Source organism: Ascaphus truei, chromosome 2, assembly GCF_040206685.1.
Source record: "Ascaphus truei isolate aAscTru1 chromosome 2, aAscTru1.hap1, whole genome shotgun sequence".
NCBI lineage: Eukaryota > Metazoa > Chordata > Amphibia > Anura > Ascaphidae > Ascaphus > Ascaphus truei.
In genome coordinates, this window is record NC_134484.1 from 309,703,311 (window position 1) to 309,716,147 (window position 12,837).

Below are 12,837 nucleotides of genomic sequence, written 5' to 3' on the forward strand. Positions count from 1 at the left end.
GTGAAGGATAAAATATCCCTAAGCATATCTCTATGCTTTATAGAAACCACTCGTCTCCATATTTATCTGTCTGCTGTGCTTTTTTACTAATACTGTTTTCTATCCGAGGTGACTGTGGAATGCTGCTTGCACAGACTCTGGCCCACGCAATAAAGAAGTAGCAAAGTGACCTAAAGCCGACTGATTACAGAGAAAATGAAACATAACTTCAGAAAGCAAGGACACACGGCATTCCTGTGAAACTTGCATCTGCCGACAAGACCTCCGCCCCCATCGTGCCTTTTTTCTACTAACTAATGTAATAATATAATTGGATAAGCTTTGCCGCATAATAGGTGTGGCATTGAATGATTGGCTAGTGTTAGCCTACTTTGATATAAACAGGTTGTAATACAAAAACTCAGCAGTCTTGTCTTGACTACTTGTCTGAGGAAACTAATACGTGACTCTGTGTCATTATTGGGATCCGGGGTGCACCCAGGCCTAAGATACATAATTTGGAGCCCACATCTGAGCAGTAGAGACCCTCGATTGAAGGGACCTTAACAGTTGGCGTAGTCGGCAGGATCCTTGTGAAGGGACATCGGAACAATCCTGAACCCATCTCCATCCAAGGAGGACGTCCCCTGTCCGGACTGATCTGGGGGTCTGATCAACCTCTAAGGACAAGGTAAGATATATTCAGAATATATTTTTACCGAACTCCTGTCAGTCTGTTCAGGTTGGCGACACTTGGTTGATGGGCTAAGTATTGTTAATCTATACAAGACCATAGAGTCTGGTGGTTCCCGCCAAGGATTTATATAGTTGGTAAGGTCTTGTGCCTGCCAGATGTGTGGTTTATGTTCATATGTCATAAGGGTTACGGAATAACGACATTATAAGTAGTTAGGGGACGAGTGTGTAAGGATATCTATTGTTAGATAATAGGAGGATCGTCCATACAGGTGACGGTCCGGGGACGGTCTGCGCGCCTCCCCGTCTAGGTCAATTTATCGCTGAAGCTCAAGAGTCCAGGTACCGCCGGTAATTGGCGCACATGTCCGAGGTTGTTTTTAATATAGACAATGTTCTCGCAGTTTTTAAAGAAGGATTTGCCTTCTGGTGCACGGGATTCCGTAACTCTTGTGACAGAACGGGAGGGAAAGAAGTATACCAAGAAATGTAAATTGTTGTTCAAAGTATTGGATTTACCCCCTACGGGAAGGTTGCAACCAAAAATGTTGAAAGATAGAATCCAGGCATGTAAAGGAATGTTGAAAGATGAAGGATTGTGGGAGAATGCTGAGAAATTTTTGAGTGTGGCTATTGAGCTTCAAAAGGAAAGTTTCACTGAAATAGAATGTGGAGGGAAAGATAAGGAAAGTTACTGTTATATGAAAGTACCCGAAAGTGACAAAACTATACCTTCTACCCCTAAAGTTAACCCTCCCCCTCCATATCCTCAAAATAGTCTATGTCCCATATGCAAATCACAGAACCCAGTATGCCGGGATAATTGGTACTCCTGTGGAGCTCACCGCCCCCGTGAGCCTGCTAGTCAAGAAAAAGACGAGGAAATAAAATTATGCCCCCTTGTCACAAGATAGCATAAATTTGTAGTGAATGAAGTCAGTGAAACTCTAAAAGTTCAAAACAGAAAGCATTAAAAAGAACTGAGTGGAGGGAAATAGCATGAGCGTGTGGCGTTTTTTGTGTGTTAAGAAGTTATATGAACCTCAGCTATATAAAAGCCTGTTGGTTAATTTTTGAAAGGTCATAAAAATGTAGTTCTTAGGGCTCTGGATAAAGCTCCATGTATTTAAACTTTAAGCGAAAGTTTCAAGCTAATAATTATTATTTTTGAGGAAGAAGCCGTGGTGTACCTTTATCTTATCTTTTCAGGGTCAATTGGCGAAACGCCCAGAAACAAAATGGCTCTTTGCCCGGAAACAAGTCTTATAGAAAATATTTTTTCTTTAGTCAGATGAATATGCAGAGTGTCTTTAAAATTATAAAGCTGACCATGTGCTCAGCACTGTGCAAAGAGATTATATAAAGCAAGACATTAGTGTGAAGTCTTATACAAAATCATTTGTCTATTAACTGAATATGTGATGTATGTTATAACGAATTAACCATTTATTTTTTCCAAAGGTGTCCGTAAGCAGTGGTTATTGTAAAAATTGCTGTGTAATCTAGAATGGGTTTGCCAGAAAGGGGTGAATTTGGGAGTCACCTCTCATTTGTGGGTGTGTCTTGTGTATAGGGTTAAATACAGGGGATACATAGTTGCAAAAGCAGTTACATAAGTGAATAAGGTATGCATTATATACAAGGCATTTCAAATTTCTTAGCAGAATAGTTAAAGTGGAGTGTTCGGGGTAAAAGCCAGATAGGGATTGGCTAGGGAAATTTGTAGGGGTAAAATAATTGCTTAAATTGGGAGGGAATATTTTTCCATAACAGTGGATAGTATTGGGAAAAGGGATATTGGCCTGTAGTTTGAGACAGTGTTTTTGTTCCCACTTTTGAAGATTGGGACAAACTCTGGTAGTTTCCCAGGTCTTAGGGATATGACCTGCAGACAGGATATAATTAATTATGGAAACAAGTGGTTAGCAAGGGATGAGGCCCTAAAGTTTCAGGAACTTAGATTGTATCAAAGTCAGGTTCACATTGGCTACTTAGTTTTAATTTGAGGAATGAATTAGGAACATTAATAGGGAATACCTCTGTCTATATGTGGATGCTAAGACGGGTGTCCTCACACAACCGCACGGTAACCGAATGAGACCTCTGGCTTACTACTCTGCTAAATTGGACTCTGTATCACAAGGGCACCCATCCTGCTTCCGAGCAGTACAAGCAACATTCGAAATTTTCAACAGGGCAGCAGACATTGTTATGGGTCACCCTCTTGTTATCCAAGCACCGCATGACATCCATGCTATTCTGAACCTGTCTAGGCCGAAATACCTAACCATGCAACGTTTACTGAGGCTACAGTCTGCACTGCTCATACCAGACTATGTCACCCTGAAGAAATGTACAGTACTCAACCCTGCAACGCTTATTCCGGTGGAAGGGGGGATCCATGAGTCGAAAGACCATGACTGTATAACAGAACTACAGCGGCAAGGTACCCCATCCCGGGCTCAACAGACACCTTTCGAAAACCCTGATCTATCCCTTTTTACTGATGGTTCCAGATTTGCTGATGAACACGGACTATTCCATACCGGATACGCCGTCACCACAGTCGACCAAGTGATCCAAGCAGAAGCTCTCCCCAGCCATATATCGGCACAAGAAGCGGAGATAATTGCTGTCGAAAGAGCCTGTAACCTCGCAGAAGGTCAAAAGGTCAACATTTACACAGACAGTGCCTATGCTTTTGGAGTCACTCATGATTTTGAAACCATCTGGGCTAATCGTGGATTCATTACAGCAAGTGGAATGCCGGTCAAGCACGCGGATGCCATAAAAAGACTATTGGACTCTCTACAGCTACCGAAGGAAGTGGCGGTAGTAAAAATCAAAGCACATGGAAAGATGAATACACCAGAGACACAGGGAAATTTCCTCGCGGACCAAGCAGCCAAGCAAGCTGCCCTTCAAGAAGACAAGACTCGAAAAGATCCACCGTCATCAGCGTTGCAGGAGGCCACAGTTGTTGCACCAGTAATAACAAGAAGTGCCAAGAAAATTTCTCCCTCGAACGATATAGATCCTTACCAAAAACAGATGAAGAAGGAACAAGAAACAGTACCTAAAGAAGAAAAAGAGGATTGGGAGAAGGCAGGAGCAACACAAGAAAAACAAACTGGACTATGGAAAATCAAAGACCATATTTGTGTGCCCCGACATATGTACTATGCAATCGCCACCTGGGCACATGGACCCACTCACAGAGGACATAACCAAGCATTAGCAGTAATAAACAAATTATACTTTGCACCTGGTATTAGAAAGATTCTGGTGGAGTTGAACAAAGCTTGTGTTATCTGTCAAACCTGCAATCCAGGAAAAACTGAACCTACACCTCCAAAACATCTTACGAAACCAGACTTTCCCTTTCAAAGGATACAAATTGATCATATACAAATGCCAAAATCAGGACGATATGAGTATGCACTTGTAGTAGTGGATATGTTCTCAGGATGGCCCGAAGCGTACCCTGTGTCTAATATGACAGCAAGAACCACCGCAAAGAAACTGATTACTGAACTCTGCTGCAGATTCGGGTTTCCTGAAATAATAGAAAGTGACCAGGGCCCAGCTTTCACTGCTAGTATTTTTAAGGATATACTACAGACCCTGGGTATGACACAGGCCCTCCATAACCCATATCATCCCCAGAGTAGTGGGAAAGTTGAGCGAATGAACCAGACCCTTAAGACAGCCCTGCTAAAAATGACCCAGGAAAGCCAACTTCCTTGGCCCGACCTTCTACCTATAGCTCTGTTCCATGTTAGAACCACACCACAGTCTAGGTCTGGGTTGTCTCCTTTTGAAGTGTTATTTGGAAGTACAGTTAGAACTAGAAATATTTGCGAGAATGCGAACCTTAGGGAGATGCATGATAGACAAGTATATTATGTTATCAAGCTCAGTGAGGAGTTATCTAACCTCCATTCTGTAGTATTGTTTTCTCTTCCAGGTGTCCGTAAGCAGTGGTTATTGTAAAAATTGCTGTGTAATCTAGAATGGGTTTGCCAGAAAGGGGTGAATTTGGGAGTCACCTCTCATTTGTGGGTGTGTCTTGTGTATAGGGTTAAATACAGGGGATACATAGTTGCAAAAGCAGTTACATAAGTGAATAAGGTATGCATTATATACAAGGCATTTCAAATTTCTTAGCAGAATAGTTAAAGTGGAGTGTTCGGGGTAAAAGCCAGATAGGGATTGGCTAGGGAAATTTGTAGGGGTAAAATAATTGCTTAAATTGGGAGGGAATATTTTTCCATAACAGTGGATAGTATTGGGAAAAGGGATATTGGCCTGTAGTTTGAGACAGTGTTTTTGTTCCCATTTTTGAAGATTGGGACAAACTCTGGTAGTTTCCCAGGTCTTAGGGATATGACCTGCAGACAGGATATAATTAATTATGGAAACAAGTGGTTAGCAAGGGATGAGGCCCTAAAGTTTCAGGAACTTAGATTGTATCAAAGTCAGGTTCACATTGGCTACTTAGTTTTAATTTGAGGAATGAATTAGGAACATTAATAGGGAATACCTCTGTCTATATGTGGATGCTAAGACGGGTGTCCTCACACAACCGCACGGTAACCGAATGAGACCTCTGGCTTACTACTCTGCTAAATTGGACTCTGTATCACAAGGGCACCCATCCTGCTTCCGAGCAGTACAAGCAACATTCGAAATTTTCAACAGGGCAGCAGACATTGTTATGGGTCACCCTCTTGTTATCCAAGCACCGCATGACATCCATGCTATTCTGAACCTGTCTAGGCCGAAATACCTAACCATGCAACGTTTACTGAGGCTACAGTCTGCACTGCTCATACCAGACTATGTCACCCTGAAGAAATGTACAGTACTCAACCCTGCAACGCTTATTCCGGTGGAAGGGGGGATCCATGAGTCGAAAGACCATGACTGTATAACAGAACTACAGCGGAAAGGTACCCCATCCCGGGCTCAACAGACACCTTTCGAAAACCCTGATCTATCCCTTTTTACTGATGGTTCCAGATTTGCTGATGAACACGGACTATTCCATACCGGATACGCCGTCACCACAGTCGACCAAGTGATCCAAGCAGAAGCTCTCCCCAGCCATATATCGGCACAAGAAGCGGAGATAATTGCTGTCGAAAGAGCCTGTAACCTCGCAGAAGGTCAAAAGGTCAACATTTACACAGACAGTGCCTATGCTTTTGGAGTCACTCATGATTTTGAAACCATCTGGGCTAATCGTGGATTCATTACAGCAAGTGGAACGCCGGTCAAGCACGCGGATGCCATAAAAAGACTATTGGACTCTCTACAGCTACCGAAGGAAGTGGCGGTAGTAAAAATCAAAGCACATGGAAAGGTGAATACACCAGAGACACAGGGAAATTTCCTCGCGGACCAAGCAGCCAAGCAAGCTGCCCTTCAAGAAGACAAGACTCGAAAAGATCCACCGTCATCAGCGTTGCAGGAGGCCACAGTTGTTGCACCAGTAATAACAAGAAGTGCCAAGAAAATTTCTCCCTCGAACGATATAGATCCTTACCAAAAACAGATGAAGAAGGAACAAGAAACAGTACCTAAAGAAGAAAAAGAGGATTGGGAGAAGGCAGGAGCAACACAAGAAAAACAAACTGGACTATGGAAAATCAAAGACCATATTTGTGTGCCCCGACATATGTACTATGCAATCGCCACCTGGGCACATGGACCCACTCACAGAGGACATAACCAAGCATTAGCAGTAATAAACAAATTATACTTTGCACCTGGTATTAGAAAGATTCTGGTGGAGTTGAACAAAGCTTGTGTTATCTGTCAAACCTGCAATCCAGGAAAAACTGAACCTACACCTCCAAAACATCTTACGAAACCAGACTTTCCCTTTCAAAGGATACAAATTGATCATATACAAATGCCAAAATCAGGACGATATGAGTATGCACTTGTAGTAGTGGATATGTTCTCAGGATGGCCCGAAGCGTACCCTGTGTCTAATATGACAGCAAGAACCACCGCAAAGAAACTGATTACTGAACTCTGCTGCAGATTCGGGTTTCCTGAAATAATAGAAAGTGACCAGGGCCCAGCTTTCACTGCTAGTATTTTTAAGGATATACTACAGACCCTGGGTATGACACAGGCCCTCCATACCCCATATCATCCCCAGAGTAGTGGGAAAGTTGAGCGGATGAACCAGACCCTTAAGACAGCCCTGCTAAAAATGACCCAGGAAAGCCAACTTCCTTGGCCCGACCTTCTACCTATAGCTCTGTTCCATGTTAGAACCACACCACAGTCTAGGTCTGGGTTGTCTCCTTTTGAAGTGTTATTTGGAAGTACAGTTAGAACTAGAAATATTTGCGAGAATGCGAACCTTAGGGAGATGCATGATAGACAAGTATATTATGTTATCAAGCTCAGTGAGGAGTTATCTAACCTCCATTCTGTAGTATTGTTTTCTCTTCCAGGTCCCAACACTGACGACACAACTCATGAGATAAAACAAGGAGATTGGGTCTATGTGAAGAAGTACGTGAGGAAGCACGCATTGGACCCGAGATACACAGGCCCCCATCTGGTAACTTTGGTTATCCCCACATCTGTAAAGATACAAGGAAAATCTACCTGGATACATGCATCCCACTGCAAAAGGACAACCACCCCTCTTCCTTAAAGTAATGTATCTTATACTAAGATTTTTCTTTCTGATCCCCTATGTTGTGGCCTATCAAGTCGCCATCACCAAAGAGATAGGGGAAACTACATTTTGGTACAATTCCTCAAACGCAGACATCGCGACGTACAAATTCGACTATTGTGATGTTGCCAAGTGTAGTAACACGTCAATACCATGGACCTGTTACCAAAATAGACCAGAATATAAAAATATATATATCTGTGTGACGGATATGTACTGGGGAAATAGTTGTGGATACTGGGGCGCAGTTGGGTGGAACACTGGAACTGACTGCTGGTATAAACCACAATCAGCAATGAACCGCAAGGATAAAAAAGGTAAATCCCTGATCTCTCGTATGACACTTCAGTACAAGGGAATATGTGCTAAGGGCCAAATTCACAATAGTATACCTTTGATACTAACGATCGAGAATCCTAGTAAAGGGGACGCGGGACTATATATTATGGGCGAATACGACTATTATCGACGGGTTTATGAATCCAACCGACAACTCATCCCCTTTTATCTTCAAGATATGCATAACAATAATGAATGGAAAGACCCCGTTTCCCCACAACGCAGTCAATTCCAAAGTACTAAAGGTATGATCGCACTCGGCAACCCCACTTTTCACGATACGATGGCCCTAGAAACAGGATTTTCAGACGTCAATCTGTGGTTGGAATGGATGAGGTATTCCTCACAGAGAAATAACAAAAGTAACTGTTATGTCTGCGCTGCAGCTAGGCCCCACCTTGGCACAGTACCTTTAAATATACCTATAAATGTAGAAGAGTGTTTCATTAGTTTGTACACCAGCAGAAGCTCCAAGCACTCTCATTGTGAAGAATGGAAACAAAGATATCCCCTCACTACCAAGGCCCCGAAGCCCGGGGAGGGAATTACTGTGTACAAGGGTAATTACATCTGTTACGAGTCTTTGCAGGGTACCAGATTTTTGGGTAACTTCACGCAGGGATATTGTGTAGGATTCTCCAATATGTCCGGTGTTCGATTACAAAATCAGGTTCAGTCATTGGGAGATATATATTGGTTATGTGTGGATCTCAAAGTAAGAACCAGACTTGAAGGAAATTGGACAGGACAATGTGCTTTAATAAAAATCCTGATGCCCATGCATATTATACCTCTGGAACCAGATCAATCTGGGCTATCGGTAAAAATATCTAGAATCAACAAACGAGAAGTCCCAGCAGGGAGTCTAGATCCACATGTATATATTGATGCGATAGGAGTCCCAAGGGGGGTCCCAGATGAGTTTAAAGCTAGAGATCAAGTAAAAACCGGTTTTGAGTCATTTCTTATGCCCCTAGTAACAGTAAACAAGAATGTGGATTGGATTAATTATATTTACTATAATCAACAAAGGTTTGTGAACTACACCTGTGATGCCCTACAGGGTATAGCCGACCAACTAGGACCAACTTCCACGATGACTTTCCAGAATAGAATGGCTCTAGATATGCTATTGGCAGAGAAAGGAGGGGTTTGCCATATGATTGGAGATGCGTGCTGTACATATATTCCCGGGAATACAGGGCCGGACGGTAAGGTCACCACAGCTATTAATAAACTAAAGAATTTATCAGAGGAACTCAAACGGAATTCAGGTATTACAGACCCCTGGGACCAATATTTTTTATGGTTATCTGGATGGCGACAATGGTTGACCCAACTTGCAGTATTTCTTCTGGTCATTCTGTTTGTTTTCGCGATAGTGATTTTTTGTATTGTTCCTTGTTGCAAGGGTCTATGTAAAAAAGCTGGATCCGAGTGGGTACCCACTATGGTTCTTCGAAACGATACCCAAGTCATTTTGGAAAACATGCCATTACAAAAACAAGAGAACATAAGAACAGTCCATTATCGTACTCTGGAGTGACAGGGGTGACCAATCAAGTTCCCAGACCCTAGTTTGTTTGTCGGTAGGGAAGGGACTCCTTGTGTATGTTCTGTAGGTCTTCGAGCTTAGCGAGCAAGCAGTTGTCGGGGATGAGAGAAGCTCATGAACAGCCGACCAACACCCTCAGGTAGTTTTTCTAAGGTTAAGATTAGTCATAGGGAAAGTATATCCTTTTTGGTTTAGGTTTTTTATTATTTTTATAAGATTATGTTTGTCTCGTGGTTTCTAGGGGGGACTGTGAAGGATAAAATATCCCTAAGCATATCTCTATGCTTTATAGAAACCACTCGTCTCCATATTTATCTGTCTGCTGTGCTTTTTTACTAATACTGTTTTCTATCCGAGGTGACTGTGGAATGCTGCTTGCACAGACTCTGGCCCACGCAATAAAGAAGTAGCAAAGTGACCTAAAGCCAACTGATTACAGAGAAAACGAAACATAACTTCAGAAAGCAAGGACACACGGCATTCCTGTGAAACTTGCATCTGCCGACAAGACCCCCGCCCCCATCGCCCCCATCGTGCCTTTTTTCTACTAACTAATGTAATAATATAATTGGATAAGCTTTGCCGCATAATAGGTGTGGCATTGAATGATTGGCTAGTGTTAGCCTACTTTGATATAAACAGGTTGTAATACAAAAAACTCAGCAGTCTTGTCTTGACTACTTGTCTGAGGAAACTAATACGTGACTCTGTGTCATTATTGGGATCCGGGGTGCACCCAGGCCTAAGATACATAATTTAGAGCCCACATCTGAGCAGTAGAGACCCTCGATTGAAGGGACCTTAACACTGCAACTGGGCCTTCGAAGTGAACTACGACGGAAATCGCGTAAAAAAGGCGCTTCCTGCCAATTTAAGACGGAACATTCGGAATGAAATGGGGCACTTTTATCCAATTACAGATCCTGTAATGAAAGGCATTCGAGACTGCATTAATGGCGTTTTGCGCCATGCAAGGAATCGGCCATGGACGGACAATACGGAGGACTTTCTGTAAGACCATACTGTTGTGCTGAACTGTATTGTACGCTTCATGATTTGACCTGCTGTACTTAAATAAAGGAGATGTTATTATGTGTTTTTTTTACTTGTATTTACACAGAAATGTTTTAACTTGCTGTCCACACACACAGGACCTGCACAAATCCAGTCCCTGGGGGCCGCAAACAGGCACGGTTTTCAAGGTTGTCCTGAAAACCTGCCCTGTTTGCTGCCCTCGAGGACTGTAGTGGTGCAGGTCTGACTTATAGTTTTGCACACCATCCCACTGTACTTTATATGTTTCTTTAATAAAGGAGATGTTTCGTTTGTATACTGTATTTTATGAATAAAGTTTTTTTGTAATCACAGGTAAGGCCATGGACGGACAATGCAGAGAACTTTCTGTAAGACCATACTGTTGTGCTGAACTTTATTGTACTCTACATGATTTGACCTGCTGTACTTAAATAAAGGAGATGTTGTTATGTGTTTTTTTACTTGTATTTATACAGAAATGTTTTAACTTGCTGTCCACACACACAGGACCTGCACAATTCCAGTCCCTGGAGGCCGCAAACAGGCACGGTTTTCAAGGTTTTCCTGAAAACCTGCCCTGTTTGCTGCCCTCGAGGACTGTAGTGGTGCAGGTCTGACTGATAGTTTTGCACACCATCCCACTGTACTTTATATGTTTCTTTAATAAAGGAGATGTTTCGTTTGTATACTGTATTTTATGAATAAAGGTTTTTTTGTAATCACAGGTAAGGCCATGGACGGACAATGCAGAGAACTTTCTGTAAGACCATACTGTTGTGCTGAACTGTATTGTACTCTACATGTTTTAACCTGTTTGCTGCCCTCAAGGACTGTACTGGTGCAGACTGTTTTGCACACCATCCCACTGTACAGTATATGTTTTGACTTGTCGTTCTTTAATAAAGGAGATGTTGCGTTTTGCTTATTTTATGAATAAAGAATTTGTTTTTAAAACATGTGACTGTAAACCATACTGACTGACATAAATGTTTTCACAAATGTAGCAGTGAACCATAGACCTGTTGATGTTTTGAATTGCTGTGCACTTAAAATGTTTCTACATTGTACATAAATGTTTTTGTACTTACTCCACCAATAAAAGAACATGTCGATTTGTTTTACATTGTTCCATTTGCTCCTTTGCTACTGTAACAAAATACAGTGTTTCTAGAATGTCGAGGCATACTGCACTGTATACTGTAGGCATGCTCAGTATAAGAGTATTAAAAAAAAATAGAAGACACAAAATGCATAGTTTTTATTTTTTCACATGCGCATGCGCCTACCGTCGATGTAATGACACGCATACTGTATGCGTCTCAAGAAGTTTCCAATGCGCATGCGCCTAGCGTTCCACCAATAGTTCAGCATCTACAGTACAGTACTGTAGAAGCCGCTCAGCCAATAATATTGCTTACAGGAGAATCGCTTGACTTTTGAATCGCACTTATATTGATACTGTATTGCCAAAATAAAAAAAACACTGAAAATAATACGGCAACAATACTCACCATAGAATTTCCCATTCAGCTGGCGCTGGCGCCGGTCCACTGCCAGTCCAGCATTCTTGATCATCCACGTCGATAGTTTGCAGCGGGACTAGTCCACCTGTAGTCAGCTGATGAGGCTGGAAATTGCTTAGGTACATGCAAGCTTGATTGAAACTGTACGCAAAATCCGGCACAGGCTGAGGGTTGTCACTAACGACGGGACCGTCATTCGAAGCCGGTCCTGGTGCATTGCTTGGCAGCGACTGTCGTTTCTTAGTTGGTTTTAACACGACCCTTCGCCTTTTGCCGTCATCATGATCATAGATACAGGAAAAAGCCGGTGATACACACCAATACCCTCCAACAAATTGTGGCTCAATACGATAAAAACCGGGATCGCTACATAACCTTTTCCTTATTGCACGCTTCCACGTATGAGGAGTTGGCGAAAATTTGTAAAAGTCATTGTTTTCGACAAAATACTGATAAATTTGAACAACTGTTGCCATCTTATCCTCTGCTGCATTAATCGCGGCCAATATCAAATACACGTAACTGTCGGGTTTTTGGAAAGCGTGCTGCACTTGAACACTCATGGCGGGCGGCGGGTCTCTGGAGAATACTGTAACCGAAACTGGTGTTTGTCTTTCTTTAATATGGAAAGCCTAAATTGATACATTTTTGCAACCTCTTCCTTCAGTCTCAAGGCCAAGTTACAATAGCACACTGTGGTATCTTTTTTAAACGAAACACCTGCAAGTCGACACATTACTGAAGCGCATGCGCATTACAATTCATGAATATCTGCCATCTGGTGGACACGCGAAGAATTGCAACCTATTAAATCCGAACCATTCTCAATAAACGCATCAACCGCGCGTCAGCCGCGCATGACCCGTGGCTGTGAACGCAAAATGAACGCGGCATGCGCCAGGTGAAGAGCGTCGCATTCCAGGAAGAAGCCAGGGAAAAACCGGCGATTTGTTAGAATAAAAGCTGCCTCAGTAGTAGAAAAAAAAGCCAGATGTGAATGACTAGTT

At 42.4% G+C, this 12,837-nt stretch overlaps 1 protein-coding gene across 1 annotated transcript; it reads left to right on the plus strand.

The window, feature by feature from the left end:
• Positions 1-414: 414 nt before the first annotated feature.
• Positions 415-9,666, plus strand: LOC142487331 (uncharacterized). The gene is made up of 2 exons (XM_075586458.1): positions 415-2,454; positions 4,885-9,666. The coding sequence occupies exon 2, from the start codon at positions 5,276-5,278 to the stop codon at positions 7,352-7,354; it is 2,079 nt and encodes a 692-aa protein (XP_075442573.1). The 5' UTR covers positions 415-2,454; positions 4,885-5,275; the 3' UTR covers positions 7,355-9,666.
• Positions 9,667-12,837: the final 3,171 nt, after the last annotated feature.

Bases quoted from the DNA above. Each gene is read 5' to 3' on its own strand.
- LOC142487331 (XM_075586458.1), top strand. From the start codon at position 5,276: ATGAGACCTCTGGCTTACTACTCTGCTAAATTGGACTCTGTATCACAA.